The sequence below is a fragment of the Eublepharis macularius genome, chromosome 1, assembly GCF_028583425.1.
Source record: "Eublepharis macularius isolate TG4126 chromosome 1, MPM_Emac_v1.0, whole genome shotgun sequence".
NCBI classification, from domain to species: domain Eukaryota; kingdom Metazoa; phylum Chordata; class Lepidosauria; order Squamata; family Eublepharidae; genus Eublepharis; species Eublepharis macularius.
In genome coordinates, this window is record NC_072790.1 from 179,130,348 (window position 1) to 179,154,175 (window position 23,828).

Sequence of the window (23,828 nt, forward strand, 5' to 3'; positions counted from 1 at the left end):
CTCACCAATAATTTTTTTAAAGGACAATTAAGAATTCAAACAAAAATTTTAATGAACAAAATGAACCAAAACTCAAATTAGATTTTTATGCATATCATGATCATGGACTTACTCTGTAACATAGAGTTTGAGTCTGCCTGCTGCAAAAAATGGCATTACTAAAAGGGAAATTTATAGGAAATCAACCAGGAGGTTATTCATGTAGACACTGTTTATAATCTGTCCCTTCCTGAGCTGAGTCATTCACAGTCCCAGTGTTGGATGCCTTTTTAGCGGCGTATACCAATCAGGCTCACCTGTTCAGAACAGGAATCAATACATTAAAGAAAAATCACAACCAACATGCATTTGAAGCCAGTATCAGAAACACGGGGGGCTAAGGTTACTACCAATTTTACAGAAATCAGCTTTCCATCCCTGTGTTCTCAAGCTGCCAGTGTGTGCCTTTTGGACAGTTCTTATGGTAAAGAGTGTACACAAAAAAGTGGCAATATTTCATATTCAAAGAAAAATTCTCACATATTCCATGGTATAATCCACCTTTGAAATGTGATACATCCCTTTCTAAACATTTGGTATCAGACACCTTTCTTCCCCAAGTACACAAAATCCATTCCTTCCTAAACTGTCACATGCTCCATTTATTCTTCTATAAAATGTTCTATTATCTGGGTTTTGTGAACCATCACAATAATCTCTCTCCACCTTTCAGTGTGAGGGTCTCATAAAAATGATGTTGAGGTCAGAACTGAAGCCAATTAAATAAAGAAAAAAACGTAGCAAAGAGGACAGGTATGTCTAATTTATCCCCATCATAACATCCTGGTATACAGTCATGCTAAATATCACAATAGCTATGCGATGCCAATGATGCAGATGGGGAAGTACACTTTTTTTCTATTTTATATCCACAGATGCTTTTAAAAACTCTTGAGTTGAAGATAGTTATAAAACAAGTATTGAGCTATTTCTCTGCAACAATTGCATCAGCCAGCTCATGATCATCCCAGTTATTCAAGATCTCTTGTTATCTCCTAATCCTAAATCTGAATCTTTACAGCTTCAAGAACAGACCATTAGTTGTGATGCCTTTGCAATGTTTTGCTGAGAAAATAGCACGAATACGCTCAGATCTGGATGCCAGCTGTAATATCGGTGAGGTTGAAGAAACACCGATTACACCGTCTGGTTCACATATGGATCACTTTAAAGCAATTACAACAATAGATATTGACAGGATCCTGGCATCTGTGAAAGCAACAATGTGTACACTGGCCCTTGTCCATCTTAGCTGCTAAAATCATGTAAAGACCACATAAATGAGCCCTTGAGGTGTATTATAAATCAGTCATTAACTCAGAGCACCTTCCCTCAACTTCTCAAACAGGTTATACACCCGCTATTTAAAAAAAATCCCTAGACAAAAACAATTATCATTCTGTTTCTGGGTAGTGATTGAGAGAGTGGTAGCTGACCGTCTCCAGGTTTTCTTGGATAAATCTGATGCTTTGGACCAATTTCAGTCAGGATTCAGGCCGGGCTATGGGACAGAAACTGCTCCGGTGGCACTAGTTGATGATCTCCACCTGAACAAAGACAAAGGCTTTGTTGCTCCTCCTTGACCTATCTGCCTTTGATACAGTAGACCATGCTACCTTGTTGAGGCACCTGGAGGCAGAAGTGGTTATCAAAGGATGTACCCTAGACTGGTTTAAATAGTTTCTCATGGAACAGACTCAAAGGGTAGTTGGAGACCAACTATCTGCAGAATGGGATTATGCAGAGTTCCACAGTGCACAATCTTATCTCTCATGTTGTTCAACCTCTATGTAAAGCCTTTAGGAGAACTCATTCATAGCTATGGAATTGGATGCCATCAATATGCAAATGACACCCAGCTCTATATCTCACTATCAAAATCACCATGGGGTGCAGTAGAGTTCTTGGGTCACTACCTCATGGCTGTGGTCAAATGACTGAAAACAAATTGAAACTGAATCCAGACAAGATGGAAGTGATGCTGGTTGGGAAGGCAGAGATCTCGAAGGACATTGTGCTTCCCACTTTTAGTGGGACTGAGGTTGTCTGACTCAGTCAAGAGCCAAGGGGTTATACTGGATCCAGTGCTACTACTAGAAAAGCAAATTAAGGTGGCTGAAAAAAATGCTTTCCACTCAGCATAGCTTGGAAGATGGCCCTCTACTGACATAGCCAATCTGGCTACCTGGATCCATGTTATGGCAACACTGGGACTTGACTACTGCAATGCACTGTACATTGGTCTCCCCTCTAAACTAACTTGGACACTCCAGTTAACACTGTAGCTTGGCTATTATCGGGAGCTAGGAGAACCACAAATATTATTCCGATTCTATAGTCACTCCATTGGCTTCCTATCAGTTACTGAGCCCAATCCAAGGTATTGGCTATCACCTCCAAAGCTCTCCACAGCCTTGGTCCATTATATCCACAGGACCGCCTCTTTCCCTATATTCCACCATAGCAACTTCACTCATCTGAGCAAGCTCACTCATGTGAACAGGGCCTTCTGAAGGTACCACCCTTCACAAAATCAAAACAGGTGCTCATACATAGGCATTCTCTGTGGTGGCCCCAACTTTATAAAATGGCCTACCTGAAAAGGTTAGGAAAACTCATACTCTCCTGGGCTTCTGTGAACAATGCAAAACCCAACAGGTCAAGAGGACTTTTTTCTCAGATTTAAAGGCTGTACCGTAAGAAAATGGCTTCAAGAGATCCATTGTAAAATCATAGAGAACCCATCAGTCAAGGGATAAGGAGGGACCAAAGACATCTGTACTATTTCCGTAAACAGTGAGGGACCATAGACTTCACAATTATTGCTAAAAGTATGATCTGACTGGGTTGTTCCTATGTTGTTTAATATATCAGTCATGGAATTTGTCTGTGCTCTGGTTTCAACACTGTTAAATCTTTAAACCTTTCTTTCTCTTTAAATCTTGCAAATTCCATATATATATATACCCATTATATGTATATTGAAATGTTGTGATATTGATTGTACTGAGTCACACCATGCCATGCATCTTGAGTCTCAGTGAGAAAGACTATAAATGATATAAAGATGAAACTGTTGTTGCAAGAGGATATTAATCTTTCCCCTACTGATCTGTTGCTATTATCTTTAGGAAAGTATGTTGGAAAAAAATACCCAAATAAACATCAGGGTTAAACACCCCTCAGAGAAATACTAGTTGAAGCAGCTACCACGTGTCAAGCTGCATCAAGAAGATCAGGTTGTCACCTCTAGGGCAGCAATTTCTAGAAAAATGCTATAGGAAGTCTGCTTGTGTCTCTGGAATATGAGTCATTTAAAAATAAGCTTCATGCAGCAGAGTTCTACAATTTTGTCAGCTTTTTCTCCCCACCTCCCTCCACCCTAGGGTTGCCAGGTCCCCCTGTCCTCCCAGTGGGAGGTGGGGGACCCGGCACCTACCTTCCCCCTTCTTCCTCATGCACACTCCCAGCCTGCATGATGATATCACTTCTGGGAAGTGACATCACTGTGCCGGCTGCGGCTGCCCCAAGGAGCGTTCCTATGCTTTGCAGGGGGCCAAATCGGGCTTGATAAAGCCTGAATTGGGTCTGAATCAGGCCAGGCAGATTTAGCCTGAATTGGGCTGCTGTGGAGCATAGGAGCGCTGCTGCGCTCTACAGTGGCCCGATCTGGCCTGAATCCGGCCCAATTCAAGCCCAGATTGGGCCGCTGCAAAGTGCAGGAGCGCTGATGTGCTTCGCAGCAGCCCGATCCAGGCCCAAATCAGCCTGATTAAGGCCCCAATTAGGCCTCTGTAGAGCACAGTACTATTGTGGCCCGAACCAGCCTCTGCTGAGTACAGGAATGCTCCCATGCTCCACAGTGGCCCAATTCACATCAGATCGGGCCCATGGGAGTGCGCCTCAGGAGGCACGTTCCTTCCCCTCCAGGTAAACAGGGGTGGGGGGTGGAAACAGGGGATCCCCTGCCCTGGGCAGGAGACTGGCAACCCTACTCCACCCTGTCAAAGACTTCAGTGGTTGCAATTAAAAAGGAGGAGCAGGCACAAAGGGAGAGGAGCTATTTAACTCTTTCTCCTTTTCTGAAAGCCACCCCCCACCCAGTTACTTTTATCCCCTTTGGAGAAAAAATTTAAGAATTTGTAAGTTTTCCCTTATAAGGCACCTTATGGATGTAATGTTTAGCAAGGAAAAAAGTTTGAAGAAAAGGCTTTTACCAGGTTTTCTCCCTCCCTAGCCCTGCACCAACCCTCCTTTTAAATCATATCTACCACTTGTATCAGGGGACCAAAATACCATTTACTAATATTTATGCCCTGCTTGAAATCCAGATTCAAATTTTTGCAGGTGTAGATCCATAATAATACACATGCATGTTGACTAGTTGTGAATAAGAACTCACCTCAGAATGTACATCCTAGTGAACATAATGCTGTACTGACAGACATTTGCATGTGCATTCTGCCTCCAAATTCAGTCTCCTTTTCCTCCCTTCTCCACCAAGTTCATACAACAGCCCCTTCAGCCACACTTCCTCCCTCCCAAGAAAAAGGAAATGTGACAGAACTAGATATGAAGATTCAGAATAAATGTTTGTACCAGTGAAACAAGTTGCATCAGAATCAAACCGGAGTAAACAAAAAACACATTTCTTTAAAAATGTAAATATGACTGAATTGGAATCGGTGACCCTAATGTTTCATAAGTGAAGCATTTTTTCCCCAACATGTAGGTTAAAATTGTGGAAGCTCAAGAAATTCCTTTGGAATGTGGGAAATGGATTTAATGGAAGATTTGAGGTAACCTTATGTGCCTTCTATCACTGTTATGCACTTTTACTATTCTCAGGAGCTAATGTAGTATTTGTAACACAGCTTGCAAGAAAAAGAAACTTGAAACAAAAGACCAAAGCAGAATGTATGTTACACATGTAAATCACTGTGAAATGTAAGATCAAAGTACTGTGAAGCTTGCTATCAGGTAGATTGCGCTTAAGACGTTTAATGAGCACCTGTTTGATTTCTGACACCTGTTTCTTACTTGATACAGAAACCTCCTTTGTGAAACTGTCCATGCAAAATGTTGCAATGAAAGCTAGCTAAGATTAGCAACATCTCTTAAGGCTGAGAGAGAAAACCACAAAGAGGAGAAGGGGACTTAATGTAATTATAAGTGTATTCCGGGGAGGAGAGCATTTCTCTCCCATGGAACCCAGAGAAATATTCTCCGCTTGAAGCCCCCAAGGTTGCAAGAAGCAACATAGGGGCGCCGCTATTAAATGTTACATAGACCAAAGGAATGGGCATGAATGAGAAGCCCATGAAAGAGATGGGTGAGAAAGGAAGGAAGATGTTCCTTCCAGAGATAAAACCAAGGACAGATAAGAAATTGCAGTCGGGTAATGCTGTAACTATGCTGTTGACCTAAGTTGTTTCTTCCAATTAGAATACCCTTAGACACTTGTATCATGAGAGGTGGTCGCCCACTTGAGCCAATGGGGGCCACTGTATTCTTTGAGCCCACAGAGTAACAAATATTATAATTAACCAAAAGGTATTAATTGCTTTGTACTGCTATTGTAACTTTGATGAGTGTTGGGCACGAGGGGACCTTTGACTCTTTGTGTAACCATCGTTCCTCCATCATTTAATAAACGGTTATAGATTGCTTCATCTGCAGGACTCCGCATCTGTCTCTTATTATGATTGGCTAAAGGGACATTCAAAGTACCAGTTGCGTACTACAGGAATAAGAACACCTCTTTATTCAAAGATGGAAAGTAGCTGTGAAAACTGCAAAGCCTGTGCTGCTCACATAGCAGTCCCTATAGTTCCACTCAAATTGCCAGTTGATAACTGAAATACTCAACAAATTATCTAACATTTCTAAAACAATGCACACCATGACCATCCTGATAATACAGAACAGTTCTGTTTTGTTAAATAACAGTTGTGGCGTACATCAACAGAAGCAGTGAAAGTGTCCATTTGTGAAGAGTACAATCAAGCCAGTGACGCACCGTCAATGACTTACAGAATAAGATTCCTAAAAGCTGGCAGCATGCCCACTGCAAGTGCAACTGTAAGCTGTGATGTCTGGTATTGTTTCATCTGAGCTTTACCCAGGGGGGGGGGTGAGGCAGAACACTTGACAGAACTAAAGATAGTTATCATATGACAATTTTACTACACTGATGTAATAACTGTGTTGAGACAAACATCATCACATATGAAATTGTCCATCTCGTTACAAAATGCAATGGCTTCCCAACCTAATCACTCCAAGAAAGATATATGCATATGCCACCTTGATACATCAACATATCTTTCTCTACATGGACTGTCTATGAAAGAATCACGATGTTTGTGAACTGATCCCAAAAAAAGGATCAAAAATTCTGTTAGTTGAAGAAACGATAGGGGTGTCAAATACTCTGTACAAGTTCTTCACATTGAGCATTCAGTATGGGCTGAAAGATCATTAAAGAAGAAGTTGATGCTACTCAGACCTCTGATGTTGAATGTTTATTCATAAAAAGTTTAAAGAAGTTATACTGAGATATACTTGAAGAAGTGAATCATATGGTCAGAGAATGCCGGACAAAACATACTTTATTGTACTGCAACATCAAAATACATGTAGAGTACATCAAGGACTCTGCCAATGAGAAGTCGCCAGGTTAGTGAAATACTCCGCATACTAGAATGGTGATCTACTGAAGTTTACTCATCTGAGGCACAAGCATACTATTATTCAAGCATCCTGATTCAACATAGCCCAATACACAAATCTACATGTTTTCCTTCTAAGTTGCATATTAAAGCTACTTAAAGTTCAAGCTAACAGGGGTGCCCAAACTGCTCAAATGACCAAAAAAGCTACCTCTGGAGTGTGAAAGTTATAATCAGAGTTCCCCCCCCCCTTCCAGTTTGCTAGTCACATTAGGGAGGGGTGGTTTGCAGAACAGCTTTCCTAAAGGCACTGGCACAGGCAGACTGTCCCTCCCCCTAAGCTGATGCAAGCGCAGTTAGAATTGTAGTCATTGCCATTATTTTTCCAGAACAAGTGATGTCCTGTTTGCATTCCTTGTTCAGTGGCAGAAACTTAATGCTATATGTTTAAGAATCAGTTTCAGTAAGGCAAATCACCTTGTCTCTGAAATACCTAGTACTGACAAGAAAAGTACAAAATGATTAATCCTTTAAAATAAAGCTATTAGATTTCCCAAAAAATTACAACTTGGCATGATATATAGTAGCAATGTTTGGGCATCGCTGATTAAGGAGAGTCTACAGAAGGTTTGCTCAGAAGATCTCAGTATTCCAACACACGTAACTGCTACAAGAAGCACCAGATAACCCAGCTACTACCAGATAAGCTTGTTCTGCTGGTGAAAACAGTAAAGGTGCAGCATCACAATGACAAGATGCAACTAAGAACTTCCGGAATCAGAAGCAGCCTTTGAGGACAGGTTCTTCGCCATTTAAACAGATGCCTGGCTGTATGCATGACTATACATGCTGGCATGCCCTTCTTTCTTATAACTATTTTTTTAATGCAAAGCAAGAGAAAAAAACTCTAAGTAGAAAAAGTTGAAACTCTTAATGAGGTCAGGCAAGAGAATGAAAAATATACTTCAGTAAGAGTAACTGCTCTTCCTCCATTACAACCAACATAAAGCAATACAAGATTGAACAGCCATTTACTTATATTATTGTGCAAGTTACAACTGGAAAATGGAGAGAGACAAGCAGTTTTGCCCTATTTTTTTTAAAAAAGGTATCAACATCATGTGGTGGAAAAGATGTTTAAATGAGGAATGACAACTTATCTGGGTAACAAAAAATGAAACAGACAAGCACAAGCTCTGTACTACAAACAAACCCCAACAAGAATATGCATCAACGGCCAGCACAAACTGGACTAAACACTGAACCTTTAGCATTTGTCACAAAATCAGATCTCTTCCTAAACCAGCAGATCAGGTGAAAAGTCTTGCTAAAAACAAATTAAAACTAAAGACAAACACTGGAAATAAATTAAAAGATATTGCTAGACTAAAAATTTCCTTCTGATGAAACAGGTTTTTTACAAACTAAAAGCCCCCACTGAATTCTCTTCTAAACAATATTCACTTACTATACTTTCAGACGGTTTCTAACTGCAAGTGCTCACGTATCTGAGAAGGCAAGAGGGAAAACAAAGTTACAGCATCCATACAACATTCTCTCTATACTCCTGAAGAGAAAAGGGGCAAAAAAAAAAAAACCACCGGAAAAAAGGAACATTCCATCTGAAATTCTCTCGCAATCTTTCCCACTCTATAGTTCACAAATCCAACGCTGATGCTAAGGTGACAGTGTATGAAAGTAGATTTTTTTGTTGATTTTTCTCTTTTTTAGTTTTAACAGAGAAAGCCTGAAGACAAGGACATATCCATTCAAGAGTTATCAGATGGAACATGCTCCTCAAACCCTTCACTCTCTCGGACCAAAGCTCTTTCCAAGATGACGCGGCCTTCCTTATAGCGCTGGCTATCTTCAGTGGCAAATTCATAGATCCAACCTAGCTTGCTGTTGCAGTTCTTACAGCTCACATCTCGAACCATGTGGCGGCCAGTGAGCATCACTCGGTCCTGCACTTCACTGTACTGCAAATTTACCACCTGTGAAAGACAGAAGGAAAAAGATTAGGCACATTATTTAGCAGTCAATGTCTCATGCTTTGCTGTCAGTAGACAGCTGAGGTATAGTTTCTATTTAACACTGATCATGATGCCACAAGTATATTTAAGAGGTTTTAAAGAGGAGACAAGAGTACTGGTGATAAGATGCAAAAGACAAAACTCCTACACCTCTAAATAGCTCCTTCAGAGACATATAAGGCTTACCTTGTATACAACAATCTCCAAATGATATCACTTCCAAATAGAAAGAATGAGATAAACCATTGTTTCTCAACACATATAGACGCAATGAAATAGAAGCATATGAATTCAATTTGACGATATGAAATCAATACCTGTGCAAAAACTTGTTCTATTTAAAGCAACCCTTATCTGCTACATAAAGACATTTTAAGATACTCCAAAGCAAAGCTGTAGATACTTCAAACATTCAAGTTCCATTTTGGGGTTTATATACCCATTATACAGTTCTGTAGCACCTGTAGGGTGCCATTTTTGCTCCAAGTAGCAAAGCACTCCAGAAGAAAGTTTAGCAGCACTCCTGAGTCCCTACTAACCTTATTAAAAAGGAAGGCTCGTCCTGTAGCCCCCGTGAAACGGGTAGATATGAGCTCTGAGCGGTTAGTCAAGATTGTGTCACAGTTGGCACAGGAAAACAGGCGGGTGCCACCAATATGGTCCAAGAAAATCCGACCCATTGTTAAAGTTAGCTTGAACACTGAAAGCAGAAAGAGATTAGATCAGCATTGAAATACATGAAATAAAACCTTTTCAAGAAGTTGAAGCAGTATGATACAAAGAAATATTCTCCTGGAGATTTTCAGGAAGAGTTCAATAAGCATCCATCAGGATTACTTTAAGTATATATTGTTTTTCCTCAGGTTGGGGTCTAAATTTGCTATGCTATCTTGACAATTCTGCTCACTGGGACACTAGTTTGAATTCAATGAATACATGAAGGATAGAGGCTGTAAAAGAAAAACATGATTTCAACAGACATCAGGGCTGTAGATACCCATATATGCAAATAAGCATCTCCCATGTATATCTAAGCATGTCCAGGTATGAACTTCCTAAGAATTTTTTTTGCCTAGTAAACTAAAACCTTGATATGGGATGCTGCTGCTGTCTAAAAACACAGAAATGTTTTAGACTGACTCCCAAGCATTTGGTGTTGGTTTCTATAGTATCTTCAGCATATACTAGCCTAAATGTGTGGTATAGAGGTCAGTGTTGGACTGAAACCTGGAATATCTAGGTTCAAATCCTCATTTTACCACCTGTGAAAGACAAAAGGGAAAAAATTAGGCACATTATCTAGCAGTCAGCATCTGATGTTTTGCTGTAACTAAACTGCGGTATTTAACACTGATCTTCAATTGTGACCCTATCAACATCTGTCTCAGGATTGCTTAGGTATTAAGAGGAAACAGCTTGCTGGGTGACCTTATCCAATCACACACTCTCAGTCTAACCTACATTACAGAGTTGCTATGAGGATAAAATGGAGGAGAGTATGGTGGAGACCACTTTAGGTCCCCAGTGGTGCAATAAGTGGAGTATAAATGAAATAAGTAAATAGTCATCAACATAAGACCAAATATTCCATCCTAAACACTTCCTGATTATTCATAATTAAGTGCAAAAGTTACATGTGATTTGGTAATGGTAGTTGTGATGGTCAGGACTGGCTCCAGCTCTGTCTTTCCTGAAAAACCAACCAATGAGAGGGGACAGAATGTTGAGCCAGGGATAACAGGAGTCTACTGGAGAGAGTGAGAGGCTGAGAGGGGAGTTTTGGATGCTACTGAGAAAAGGCAGCAGAGATATTTGCTGGCTGATTACAAACTTGTTCTTTTACACTAAAACATTCCCTGTTTAACTCCAGTGTATTTATAACAACAACATTCGATTTATATACCACCCTTCAGGACAACTTGATGCCCCACTAAGAGCGGTTTACAAAGTATATCATTATTATCCCCACAACAAAACACCCTGTGAGGTGGGTGGGGCTGAGAGCTCCAGAGAACTGTGACTAGCCCAAGGTCACCCAGCTGGCTTCAAGGGGAGGAGTGGGGAATCAAACCTGGCTCTCCAGATTAGAATCCCACGCTCTTAACCACTACACCAAACTGACTCTCAGTTTAGTTTGAGTTTAAAACCATTCTCTCCTATGTTCCATCTAGTAAATAAAGTTTCTTTTTGTTTTGTTTAACCCTGGCTAGCTTGAAATTATTGGCTGAGGGAAAAATATCACACACAGAGACCTCAAATATTCTAGTCACATTAAATAGGCCAAGTTTATATAAATAGTGGCGGTGTATATAGAGGAAATAAACTCTTAAATTCGCTTTCCCCAGTAGCCCTGGGAAGTAGCTGGGTGAACGGAAGTAAATACAGGGAATGGGCTGTCTATCTGGTGGAGCCTCTGAAAGAGGAGAGAGGGTCCATGTGAGGATTTGGGTCAGGGCTCTCTGCCTAAAATGAGTCCAGGCAGTTGGTGAGGGGTGATCCAGTCTTTACCTGCCTGGGAGGCCCAAAAGCTGGGAAGGGAGATTTAAAATGGGTGGCAAGGTGTGTGAAAGGCAGGGTCCGCCACAGTAATCCAAACACACAGTTCCATTACAGGCACATCTACAATCAAGTCGACTCACATCAGGAAAGGGGCTGTGACTCAACCACTCAGAGAAGCAACATAAACATTTTCTAAATACAGAGCATCTGCTTTGCATATAGAAGGTCATAGATTCAATTCTAGGCATCTCCAGTTAAAAAGATCAGGTAGTACCTTGAGAACCTAAAGAAATATCACAAATGAAAGGAGACAACAGTGATAGAGCAAGGGTCTGATTCAGTGTAAGACAGCACTGTAAGGTCACATGCCATCCTGAAAGCCCAGGGCACAAATCATTCAAGACTGCCTGTGAGCTGGGGTAAGGGTTTTGTCTCCCCCACCCATTCCCTCAAAGTTCTCCAATATGGCAAAATGAAGATGACCAACTGGAACTGCTTCGAAAACTAGGAAAGACCCCAGAACGTCCATCAAATGTTGACATCTCTTTCTGAGCCTCCTCCCTCAGCTTACAACCGCCTCTAAAGAGACAGCAGCTGTGACAGTAGCAGCAAAACAATTCAATGGCGGGAGTGAAAACTTGTCAGCATTGTGTCATATTTGAGGCAAAACTACCACCAGGCTAAGCTCATGAGATCTTCTTCCCACATTCTAAAGGAAGGGAGAAGTAGGGTACTTTCCAAGTAGAAAAGTATGCCAAGTGTACAAGATTCATGTTCTAAACTGGTTGTTTCACACCCTATCTACCCCCCTCCCCCACCAAAAGATAGACACCAAAGCAAAATAGGAATTTAAATGGTGTGCGCCAAAAAAAATTCTTTATAACTTTGCAATAAACAACTGCAGGTATTTCTTAAGGGGTGTAGGGGGTTATTTGGGGATTTCATTGTTAAAATAATTATATCCCACTTTCCTCACAGATCAAGGTGGCTTACAAACTCAAATTCAAAATATACAAACACTGAACTTTTAATACTATATTATTAAATGCACTACACATTAATTGCTGCCCAAAACAATTATTTTAAAAACAAACCTTGAAAATACGTTTTACAGATTATGCATAAAATTTTCATTATTATAATGCTGCAGTGCACATTACCTTACACAGATCATTTTCTTGCTATGTATTTTGAATAAAGCATTTCACTCATTCCAAAAGAGAAAACATTTTATAAGAATATTTTTCAGTATGTCTCCAAATTTCCCATTATTTACGTTTTTTAAAAAAAGAATCCTCAGAAAGATGCCCCTCCCTAAATTTTTCAAGTTTTCTTCCCAGATCTTTACATTTCTAGTATGGATAAGTTATCAATTATTCTGGCCTCATCCAGCCCACTGCTGCCTCCAGTTCTGGTTTAACATTTCCACTCTCTGGAATTACATTAAAAGGAGCTGTAGAATTGCGTGCCTGTTGTTCTCAATTTTTAGATGACCCAGAGTAATGGTTGTTGTGGGTTTTCCGGGCTGTATTGCCGTGGTCTTGGCATTGTAGTTCCTGACGTTTCGCCAGCAGCTGTGGCTGGCATCTTCAGAGGTGTAGCACCAAAAGACAGAGATCTCTCAGTGTCACAGTGTGGAAAAGAACTACAATGCCAAGACCACGGCAATACAGCCTGGAAAACCCACAACAACCATCGTTCTCCGGCCATGAAAGCCTTCGACAATACATGACCCACAGTAGTTTCATATGTATGTTTAACATGATAAGCAGTGTTTTCCATGGCAGAATCTCTAAACTAATTTATCAAATCCCAAGGAACCCCCTACCTATGAAAATGTTCACAGGCCAGTTACTGATAAATTCAGATCAAGAAATTTTATTTGTCAAGAGCTGCTATATTAAAGTTCACATCCAAAATCAATATAAAGTTCACTTTCAGTATAACATTTGAACTTATTTTTGCACAAATGTTGGATTCTTGATGAATTCCTCATGAAACCTCTGGTTGGGAAACAGTGATCATAAGGGACAAAACAGAAGCTTAAAAACCACAAACCAAAGGCCAACAGGTGAACAGAAATGTCTCAGCACTGTCTTTGAAATGTGCACTCCACAGATTATAGGGGCCATTTCAACACTACAGTGAGACCTGACCCAGCCATCTTTTCCAGATAGACACCACAGCCAGTACGTACTAATAAGTGGGGTCTTAAGTAGACATGGGCACGAACCACAAAAAAAAAACCCATGGGGTTCATGGTGTTTTCACGAACCAGAAACCCCCCATGAACTGGGACAAGTTCACGAACCAGTTCATGGTTCCTGATTTGTAGGGTTTAAATGCCCCTTTCTAGCCGCTTAGCAGCGGCAGGGAAAAGGTCATTTGATGGTTTAAAGGGCCCTTTCTTGCTGCTTGCAAGGGGCAAATCCCTTTAAACTATCAGCTGGCAGGCAGCAGGAATCCCCCCCTGCCGCCTGTCAGCTGATAGTTTAAAGGAACCTTCTGCTTGCAAGCAGCATGGCCCTGTAAACAGCCCAAAGTTCACAAACCCCAGCCCCAGCCCCCCACTTACCTTGGCCCTGCTGCTGGGGTGGTGGAGGCCACGGCCCAGCAGCAGCAGCAACTCTGGCCTTCCCCTCCTCCTTTTGGCCTCCTTTGCCGCCCTGCGCAGCAGAGGAGGAGGCCAAAAACGCCCTTCCCGCCCCTTGCTGGAGGACGGGGAGGAGGCCGCGGGCCCGCAGGGCACCAGGGAAGGCCGGAATCGCTGCTGCTGGGCCACAGTCTCCACCACCCTAGCAGCAGAGCCAAGGTAAGTGGGGGGCTGGGGCTTGTGAGCTTTGGGGCATTTAAAGGGCCCTGCTGCTTGCAAGCGGCAGGAAAAGTTTAAATGGCCATTTCCCCGCTGCTCCAAGCAGCAATGAGACAAGACTCATTGAAAAAGACAGTAATGCTAGGAAAGATGGAAGGCAGTAGGAAAAGAGGAAGACCCAAAATAAGATGGACTGACTCAACAAAAGAAGTCATGTCCTCCTGTTTGCAAGATCTGAACAATGCTATTAATGATAGGTCATTTTGAGGGTCTTTCATTCATAGGATTGCCGTAAGTCAGAAGCGACTTGATGGCACATAACACACACACAGTTCCCAGTCCAAGAAGATCGTGTAACTGAAATTCAAACTTAAAACTGGCAGTTGGTTCAGAGACCAATTATTAGCATTATCATTTTAGAACACTATGTATAAAAGCCCCAGCCTGACTGTTATGGTGAAATAGCCAACACTGTTGTGGCCTAGATTTGGAGCTGATGAACATGAGGCTACCTGAACAACAGTTTAATACAATGAACAAACCATCAACATCTACACCCTTCAGAAATGGTTCACCCCAGAAAAAAAATCCAGGTTGCACTCCAATGTTCCTTTTGTTTTATACTGTCACTTTTGCTTTTAAACAGGCTATATCTAGAAATTATGCAAACAACCTATTATTAAGCTGAACTATTGGAACACAACCTTCTTAGTATTAATGTTTGAGAGTACATTTAGAAATTGAAAGCATAAGTAAATTCTCATGGCACCCAATCATTTTTGTATTCTTCCATTTATACATATACTGCTTTCTCAGAAGTGTAACAGTCTTTTAGCATAACAAGCATATGCTCTGAACAATCAATTAGTGGAGATGGTACCATCCATTGCTCTAACCTATCACTCCTTTTCCTTCATTAGTTCCAGGTAATTCCTACCACTGCGCCAGGGTGTGTGTGTGTGTGTTAATGACAGGCCTGTTTGGCCATCTTTCATGTGCTGATATTTATATTATAGGCTTAAAGTATATTTCTGGACCAACTAATTGATGAAAAGGGAACAAAACAGCAACCTTTTGGATACTTAATCACTTACCTATCATAGGAAGCAAGATCAGAGTAGATAGAAAGGGTGTGAAAAATACACTAAGCTAGATGCAAGTTCCTTAACGCTTAAAATCAACTGTAGAAAAATCAGCTGAAGAGTTATTTCCAACTCAGTGTAAAAAGATAAAAGTTAGATAAAAGAATATACTCTTGATTTAAGATTATACACTGCAAATCTGAACCATTTCCTCAAGTACTAATCCTGTGAAGCAAGACATTTTCTGCAGGGCTCTTAACATTGTTCAGAAGCCTCTGTTTTCACATAATATGGCAGTCCTCCTTAGGAATGCCTCCATTACTTTAAAAGTTAATGTATTAAGAATACCTTTTTTTTTTGAAGTTGCATGGGGACCATGAAGTTCAATACTTTTCCCACAAAACAGGACCATCACTTAAACTATGATGCCTACTTTCTTCAGCGGTATTGCACATGCTTTGTATACAGAAGGTGATAGGATCAATTCCTGACATCTCAAACAGGCAGGGTGCATAAAAATCATTTTTTAAAAAATTCAGCTATAATTAGTTTATCTTTAATTTAGCTTGGCTTGCAATGAAATCTGAACTTAATGGAAACAATCTTTTAACTGAACTTATGAAAAACATTTAACTTTGCCGGGAAAGCATTTTGTTAGTCATACAGCACAACAATTCTACTCATCATGGCTTGAAACCGGGGACAGGGAGTTACAAAGGAACAAGGAGGAAGTCCTTCATTGATCCATCTAGGTCAGGGTCCCAAACTTGTTGAGCCTGTGGGCACTGAGAGGGCACTGCCACAAAATGGCTGCCATGGCAGGGAGAGGAGCAATCACAAAAGTACTGGGATGCAGAGAAGTTAGCCGTGTTAGTCTGTGGTAGCAAAATCAAAAAGAGTCCAGTAGCACCTTTAAGACTAACCAATTTTATTTTAGCATAAGCTTTCGAGAATCAAGTTCTCTTCTTCAGATGCCTGATACAGAGACTGTGTCTCTGTATCAGGCATCTGAAGAAGAGAACTTGATTCTCGAAAGCTTATGCTAAAATAAAATTGGTTAGTCTTAAAGGTGCTACTGGACTCTTTTTGATAAAAGTACTGGGAAGTTCCACAGCAAGCATCCATCTATGATGAAAGCAATTGTTCCTGAAAAGTTACTCCCTACAGATACAAAGGTAACCTAGGCTCTTCTGACAGATCTCCTGTTCTAGCAAGATGGAGGAAAGTCAGAACTAGCTCTTTGCTTTGGGGAAAAAATGATGTGAACACCAGGGATTACATAGGTAAGCATGATGGCACCCACAAGTTCCGTGTTTATATTTAAAAATTTATACCCTCTCATACCTTTCTTCTCTCATCATAGATAATAAAAACATCTTAAAAACCATTAAAACCAAACAAAAACACATCATTCAAACAATTAAAATAGTTAAGATACACATATATTAAAGCCACAATTACAAAGAGAGCAGGTAATTAAAACATTTGTATGGGCAAGACTGACTGGGAAAAGCCAGCTGAATTGATCCATAGCATGCCCTCTGAGCTAAGGCTCTTTGGTTTTAATCAAATAGGCAATTTGGTTTTAATCAATTTATAATTATAGCAACACATTTGTTTATAGCAACACATTTATTTCAGAATTATCTTAATACATAATTGAAAGATGTAAATCAATGATTTGTCAGCCTACTTAACTAGGTAATTCAAATCAATCCACCCTGGTAGCATGGAAAGGCTTGTGTCAGAAACTCCAGAAAGCTGGTGTCAGCTGCAACAGGTATTACTAAGGTGAATTGACTTCTGGTTTGATGGCATAAGGCAGCTTATCATATTATTGAGAAGAGATGCAGTACAAACTGGGCCAGGATCATCCCCAGCACTTTACCAAGTGCTTATAGAAGGCCAAGTAATTCCAAGACGTTCCTTTTAATCCAGACAATGCTAAAATGTCCTGGATTACCTCCAACCATGTTTACATCAGTCACCTTGGGGACGTTAGAAGCAGAAATGGTTGATCCCCTATTAGGGGCTTCTGCAGTTTCTCAAAAGCATCGGCAGAATAGAGAGCAGAAAGCAGTCTGGATAAGGAATATGCCATTTTCCTGATCTCAGTTCCTGGAGAGCAAACTAAATACCTACAGTTGTTTTTTAAGCAAAAACCATGCACAGGAATTTTTAATTACACATCTCCCACCATCTTGTCTATCTGGTCTTGAAATAACCTCTTAGCCTCATAGCATTTGTATAGTAAGGAGGACAACTTTTAAGATTTAAAATTTAAATTTCTTTAAAACTGAAATTTGGATCTAACACAACTACATTACAGGAAATGCTATGCACATCTCTTTACTCTTTCCATAAAATGACTTTGTCTAGTTTTATGAATCCATGAGAAAATATATAAACATTTCTCTATAATTTGACGGTTTGTTTTATACTTGGATGATTCCCTTACAACCACCATGTTTCATTTGCTTTTCATCCTTCCATGGTTATTTCTAGAAACATTATTAATATGCTTCTGGTGCTCAAAAGTTTCAGTCATCAGCACAGCAAAGGATTCCCATTTATACAGGTTGATATATTGCCCAGTGTACTGTACTTTATGGCATTATGAACCAGCATGGTGTAATGGTTACAATGTTGGGCTGGAATCTGGGTACTCAGGTTCAAATCTCCATTCTGCCATGGATGCTTACCGGGTGACTTCAGGCCAATCACACCCTCTCAGCCTAATCTACTTCACACGGTTGTTGTGAGGATAGAGTGGAGGAGGGGAGAATAATGTTGTAAGCTACTCTGGGTCCCCACTGGGGAGAAAAGTGGAGCATAAATGAAGTAAATACATTTTAATAATCAGTTGGCATCCAAAACACCAGTCTTTAGCAGTTTGGAACTATAAGCATTAAGCCTAGTCCCCTCTCGTGTATATGCTCATCTTGAACTGCTTAGTATATTTCAAACAGGGTTCCTTTAGCTGATACAAGCAGAAATTCAGCAGATAAAACTTCTCTCATTAGTACCTGAACATGCCTGAAAAAGATTTGGCTGCTTAATTTCTTGTTGTTACTACAGTTATACACAAGAAGATACTTGCTAGAAGAGCTGAAATCCTTTCCCACTCCTAAACCAGCTGTTTTTCCCTTTCATAAGTCTACTCATTGCACTTTTCAGGGCTAGTGGATCAATTGTACTTTGAATAATGAAAACCTTAATTATACACAACTGTAAAATGATACTACTTATATTTCTATGGCCATTTTGAAAAATTCAGAGCACTGGCAAAATAATTTCCTAAGCTAGTCACCACAGACTGCGTGAAGGACTGAGAACATCTACTGCAATAACTTGGCTTCTCTGGTGCTCTCAATTCCAGAAAATGTAAATGAACTTCCAAAAACACCAAAGCTTACAGGGGACACTGAAAGTAATCAGGGTGGATAAAAATCAATGATTTTTTTAAAAAAAATAAAAAAATCGGATTTTTTTAAATAAAATGCTTTTTGAGGAAAATATATTACCATCCAAAGGTTATTCCATCATGAAATAAAGATTCGTTTTTAATTATGTAGAATAAGGCTGTATATGTTTAATTTTTTTCGGTAAATAAATTCCATTAATCCATTCACAATGTCATGCTCTTCCAGAGGTTTTTGTAAGATTATTGGGCAGTTTCTCTGCCTACAAGATATTATCACAGATGCTTGGTTTTGCAGTTCTCAAAACTGAATGTATGTCAGCTCAGCAGAGATCACATGCCTCTTCTTCACAGCAAAAATGTTGTAACATGAACAGAGTTGAGAAAAAGACCTTAATCCTATTGTTCTACAAACCTATGAAGACAGAATCAACCCCTCCAGTGCTAAGTTTCAAGAAGTTCAGTGAATAGAAACAATCTTTTTCTGATTGTTTGGAGTGGAATAGATCTGCACAAGAAGAAACTAAATGTGAGGAGGGAGGGGCAAGCAGTACAAAATGAAAGTGAAACTTTTTGAGCACAATACTGCACAAGTCTTTGGATCTTTTGTGTGTATGACCTGAGGTTTATCACATTCTTTCCTTGGAGGAAAAAACCTATAATGGCAGCAGGCCGTAAAAGAGACCCAGTTTGGGAATACTTTAATGAAGTTCCTTTACCTATCAGTAAGGCAGGCATCTACTTGCATATTAAAGTTATACCAGCAAGAATTAGTCTTTATGTAGAAAACTATGATTTAAATCAAGCCTTAATGACTAGTGATTTAAATCGTGATTTAAATCAGTTTGATTTAAATCAAATCCACCCTGAAAGTAATACAATGTATTTCAGACATATTAACTTGCTTTTCTGGTCCGATGGTTAAAGAATAAAATAGCAACACTTGAGACAAGACATACAGAAGTACTGAGAACGACAGTTGCCAGTATGCTGCTGCATTAAACTCTGCTGCAACATGGATGCTCTAGAAGACTCAAATGGCTAGCTAATGAAGAAATACAATTTTACTCATGTTAAGGAAAGCTTCCAGCCTATTTACAATTCATTAAGTTTGTCATTTATGAAAGCATCACAACTTGGGGTTTTGTTTGTAGGAAGTAGTATCTACTTAAACAGTTCAAATAAATAATATAGGCATTCCATATGCATGATGTGTTGACTGCAGCACAGAAGTATAAAATTTGTTTCTTTGTATACTCAAGATCTCCAATCGCGCTTCCCTGTTATAGAACAAATGTACACTGAATGATTTTACTGTAACAACATGCCAACTACTTATAAATCCTTAAAGTTGTACTAACTTTAGTGAATATTATACTGATGCTAATATCTTGTGTATGCCAAATAGGAAAGTCTTATACAAGGTAGCAATCGGAAACAGGAAATGCTAAAGAGAAGCATAACCTTTAATGAAGGCTATACTCCACTGGCCACTTATGAATAAATGATGTTGAAAGTAATGGGACTGACTTCTGAATAAACATGTACATGATTGGGCTGATGTGACAAATCAAAAGTTTAAGAATCAGTTTCTTTATGCAAAGCAGCTTTGCAAATCTCTTAAATGAACATATTAATAGGTTTTTAAAAATTGTTCAATTTATAAATAGGCATTTTGGTTCTTACTAAACTAGAAAGTCTGCTCTATTGAAGATTTTACTTTAGAGTATTTAAACTCTGCTTTCTCTACTAATACTGGTACCAAAGATAGCTTATAAGTCATTTTATACAAAATTACAATTATTTTTACAAGGAAAAAATAATTAGCATGCCAGGCTACAGTACGTAACCTCCTAACCTACAAAGCCCTTAGTGGACTGGGACCAACATATCTGTGGGACCACCTCTCCCCATATGTTCCCTGGAGAGTGCTCTGATCAGCTAATAAAAACTTGTTGGTGGTCTCTGGCCCCAGAGAGGCTCACCTGGCCTTGAAGACAGCCAGGGTCTTTTTGGTCCTGGCACCAACCTGGTGGAACTCTGTATGTTGAGACCCAGGCCCAACAAGATATATTATCTTTCTTCCAGGCCTGCAAGACAGAGATGTTCCACCAGGCATTGGGTTGAGGAGATTGTGTTAAATCCTCTCTTATTGGGAGAGGCTGTTTACAAGACAACACACCAAAGTGATTTCTGAACAGATGGCACATAGTAGCTGCTAAGACACTGAGCTATGAACTAGAAAGCATCTCCCCTGCCACTGTTCAGGGAGACAGTGCACTCAATTGATTTGGTGTCCAGTTTCAAAATGTATTGCAAAGAGGTATACAAGTCTGAAATAAAGTAATTTTTGCAAAATGTATCATATTGTGTAATGAGAGTCAGGTGTTCTAAGGCGACTTTTTGTAGAACCATCCGTTGAAATCAGTGAAGAAGTTCAATTTTAATGGAAACAAACATGATATTCAGAACTTGTACTATTACAAATATAAGTTTGAACCTAATACAAAAAGAGAGGAAAAGGAACAACCACTCCACAATGGTTGTTGGGGGTTTTCCGGGCTGTATTGCCGTGGTCTTGGCATTGTAGTTCCTGACGTTTCGCCAGCAGCTGTGGCTGGCATCTTCAGAGGTGTAGCACCAAAAGACAGAGATCTCTGTGTCACAGTGTGGAAAAGATGTAGGTCATTTGTATCTACTCAGGAGGGGTGGGGTTGAGCTGAGTCATTCTGTAAGAGTTTCCCAGGGTGTGGAATGCTAATGGCGGGAGGCTTCACTGTATCCTGAGGAGGTTCTTTTGCATATGGATTAGTGCTTGATGTGCTAATCTTCTCTGCAGGGCTATTGTCGGGTGTGGAGTGTTTTGTTGGCCTTGTGTTTTTCAGAACTGGAGCCCATGCTCTGTTCATTCTTAAGGTTTCTTCTTTCCTGTTGAAGTTTTGCTTATGCTTGTGAATTTCAATGGCTTCCCTGTGCAGTCTGACAAAGTAGTTGGAAGTGTTGTCCAGTATTTTGGTGTCCTGGAATAAGATACTGTGCCCTGTTTGAGTTAGGCTATGTTCAGCCACTGCTGATTTTTCAGGCTGTCCAAGTCTGCAGTGTCTTTCATGTTCTTTTATTCTTGTCTGGCGAAACGTCAGGAACTACAATGCCAAGACCACGGCAATACAGCCCGGAAAACCCCCAACAACCATCGTTCTCCGGCCGTGAAAGCCTTCGACAATACAACAACCACTCCACAGTTCAAAATTGTATTAAAATGCTATTAAGATGTCTCAGCAGCTAATAAAGACTAATCATTTATTACTTAAGAAGGTGGGGGGACTTGAAACCAAGTCATTGTATAGATGGCTGCTACAAAGAACATATGCTTGAGGCATGCTAAGTGATATATGAAGAATGACACAGAGCCTGTTCCCCTTCTGGTAGCATTCTAGCCACTCGGGCAGCTAGGATCAGGAGAGGGAAGCAGGTACCTTCACTGCAGCAGGAAGCCCCTCAATAACCCAGCGCTGCAAAGGAGTGGGCCCCTGCTGCCAATCCCCAATCTCCCGGAACAGAGAGTCCAAGCCCTGTCATGCAAACAGTAATGATACACAAAGCCGACAGAAGGCGCACGGCGGTCATATGGTTTCCAGCGATCCAATCAGAAAAGGACTTGCCCATGTCTGGTTTGAGAATGAGGTTCTCCCAGAAGCACAGGCGATTCGACAACAAATACGAGGAAACAGCTGGCCCGAGTCAGAGGCACCGCACAACTAGGAGACAGAGCAACAGCCTCCTCTGCCGTTATGCCCCCCCCTTTCCTTAGGAACAAAAGACTATCGCTGTCCCGGTCTCATCAGCAGAGCCACACATTACGGGAGAGCAGAGGAGATAGCTTCGTACGCGCATAAATAAAAGGGAGCGACTGCCCTAGTCAGCGCTCTATTATTAGGGAGAACACACGGCGAACACATCACTGATGTCGACAAGAGATTGCCCTAGAACTGGAAAACGAGGGGCTTCTCTCTCTAGGGAGAGAAAAGTTATTGTTACGGATCGATGACGAGATTTGTGGGATCCAGGAATCATTAGACCCGGGGGGGGGGGGGGGGAAGAGAACCAAACAGAAAGAGACCGGAAGCAGAGGGGGAGCGACTGTTTTGCTTACGACTGACATCAAAACACAGACAGCCCTCAAGCGCCACAACAGCTTTTGGGGGGGGGGGAGAGGAGAGGGGCCAAACGAAATGGGGCGGCGTGTGGGGGAGGGGGCGAACAGCTGCCTGCCCCCTAGGAGAAAGACCGCTCCGGCTCTCGGCTGCGCTCCCGAGTATGTTGCCACGGGGAAGCCAGGCTGGCCCAAGAGCGCCGTCCTCTTGTTTTTGTCCGCGGTGAGGCTCAGGTGTGCCGGCGGCTTTTGTAATTGTGCGGAGGCTGAAGCCAAGGCAGAAAGGGGGGAGGCGGAGGGTGTCGGCCGTGGGATGTTGCCGGAGGGGGGCGGGGGCGAGAGGGCGGTATGGCCAGCCTGGTGATTATTATTATTGCCCTCATTGTAAGGGGGGGGGGAGAGGCCGCACAAAGAAAACGCCGCCGGGCACAGCGGTGGGGCCGAGGTCGCTCATCTGCAGGCCAAGACAGCCGGCGGGGGGGGGGGGGGTGCCAGGGCCGAGGAGACCGGCAGGGGCGAACCAGCCTTTCTGTGGGCTCGCTGCCCCTTCCCCGCCCGTCGACCTCTGAGAGGCGGCAGAAAGGAGCCGTTACCTGCGGGGCGGGCGGCGACCCGTACCGAGAGAGCGGCAAAACGGCCTCCGCTTCTGCCGTGCGGTGCGGCTCCGGCGTCCCTCTCGGCTTCGCAACTCAGCTGTGGGACTGGCTCGGGCTCCCTGCCCCCCCGCCCGCCGCTCCTCCCCTGCCCCGCCTCCAGCGCCGCCACGCTGCCTGCCACGCCCCCTTCTGCTCGCGCCACGCCCCCTCTCCCTCGCGGCGCACAAACACGGAGGCCACGCGGGGAAGAGGGAGGCGCTCCTAGAGGCCGGCGACCAGGCCGGAAGTTTTGATGTTACGCTCGTCAAGGTGTGCCTTTCCGAAGGCTTTGGGTGTCGCTGTGCTGCTAGGCGTCTGCGTAACTAGCAATGTCCCAGCATACCAGAGTGGCAGTTATGTTAGTATTCAGCAGTGAAAGTAAATGGGGGTCTCTTGGCGCTTCGCAAACTAGCATGTTTTTATTCCAGTTTGCATTTCCGGTGACGACGTGGACTGTAATTTATGAAAATACATGCTGGAATA

At 41.6% G+C, this 23,828-nt stretch overlaps 1 protein-coding gene across 2 annotated transcripts; it reads right to left on the reverse strand.

Moving 5' to 3' along the window:
* Positions 1 to 6,632: 6,632 nt before the first annotated feature.
* On the reverse strand, positions 6,633 to 23,411 carry YPEL5 (yippee like 5). 2 transcript variants are annotated; one of them, XM_054978304.1, is made up of 3 exons: positions 23,304 to 23,411; positions 9,283 to 9,443; positions 6,633 to 8,704 (listed from the first exon to the last, which is right to left on the reverse strand). In XM_054978304.1, exons 2-3 carry the CDS (start codon positions 9,421 to 9,423, stop codon positions 8,480 to 8,482), a joined length of 366 nt encoding a protein of 121 aa, XP_054834279.1. In that variant the 5' UTR covers positions 9,424 to 9,443; positions 23,304 to 23,411; the 3' UTR covers positions 6,633 to 8,479. The 2 variants fall into 2 exon arrangements, with proteins under 2 accessions (XP_054834279.1, XP_054835013.1); XM_054979038.1 differs by having other exon boundaries at positions 23,329 to 23,397.
* Between the last annotated feature and the right edge of the window lie 417 nt (positions 23,412 to 23,828).

Coding starts and splice junctions, on each gene's coding strand:
- YPEL5 (XM_054978304.1), bottom strand. CDS start 9,423: ATGGGTCGGATTTTCTTGGACCATATTGGTGGCACCCGCCTGTTTTCC. Junction 8,705..9,282: donor GAGCCTTCCTTTTTAATAAG/GTTAGTAGGGAC, acceptor TGTCTTTCACAG/GTGGTAAATTTGCAGTACAG.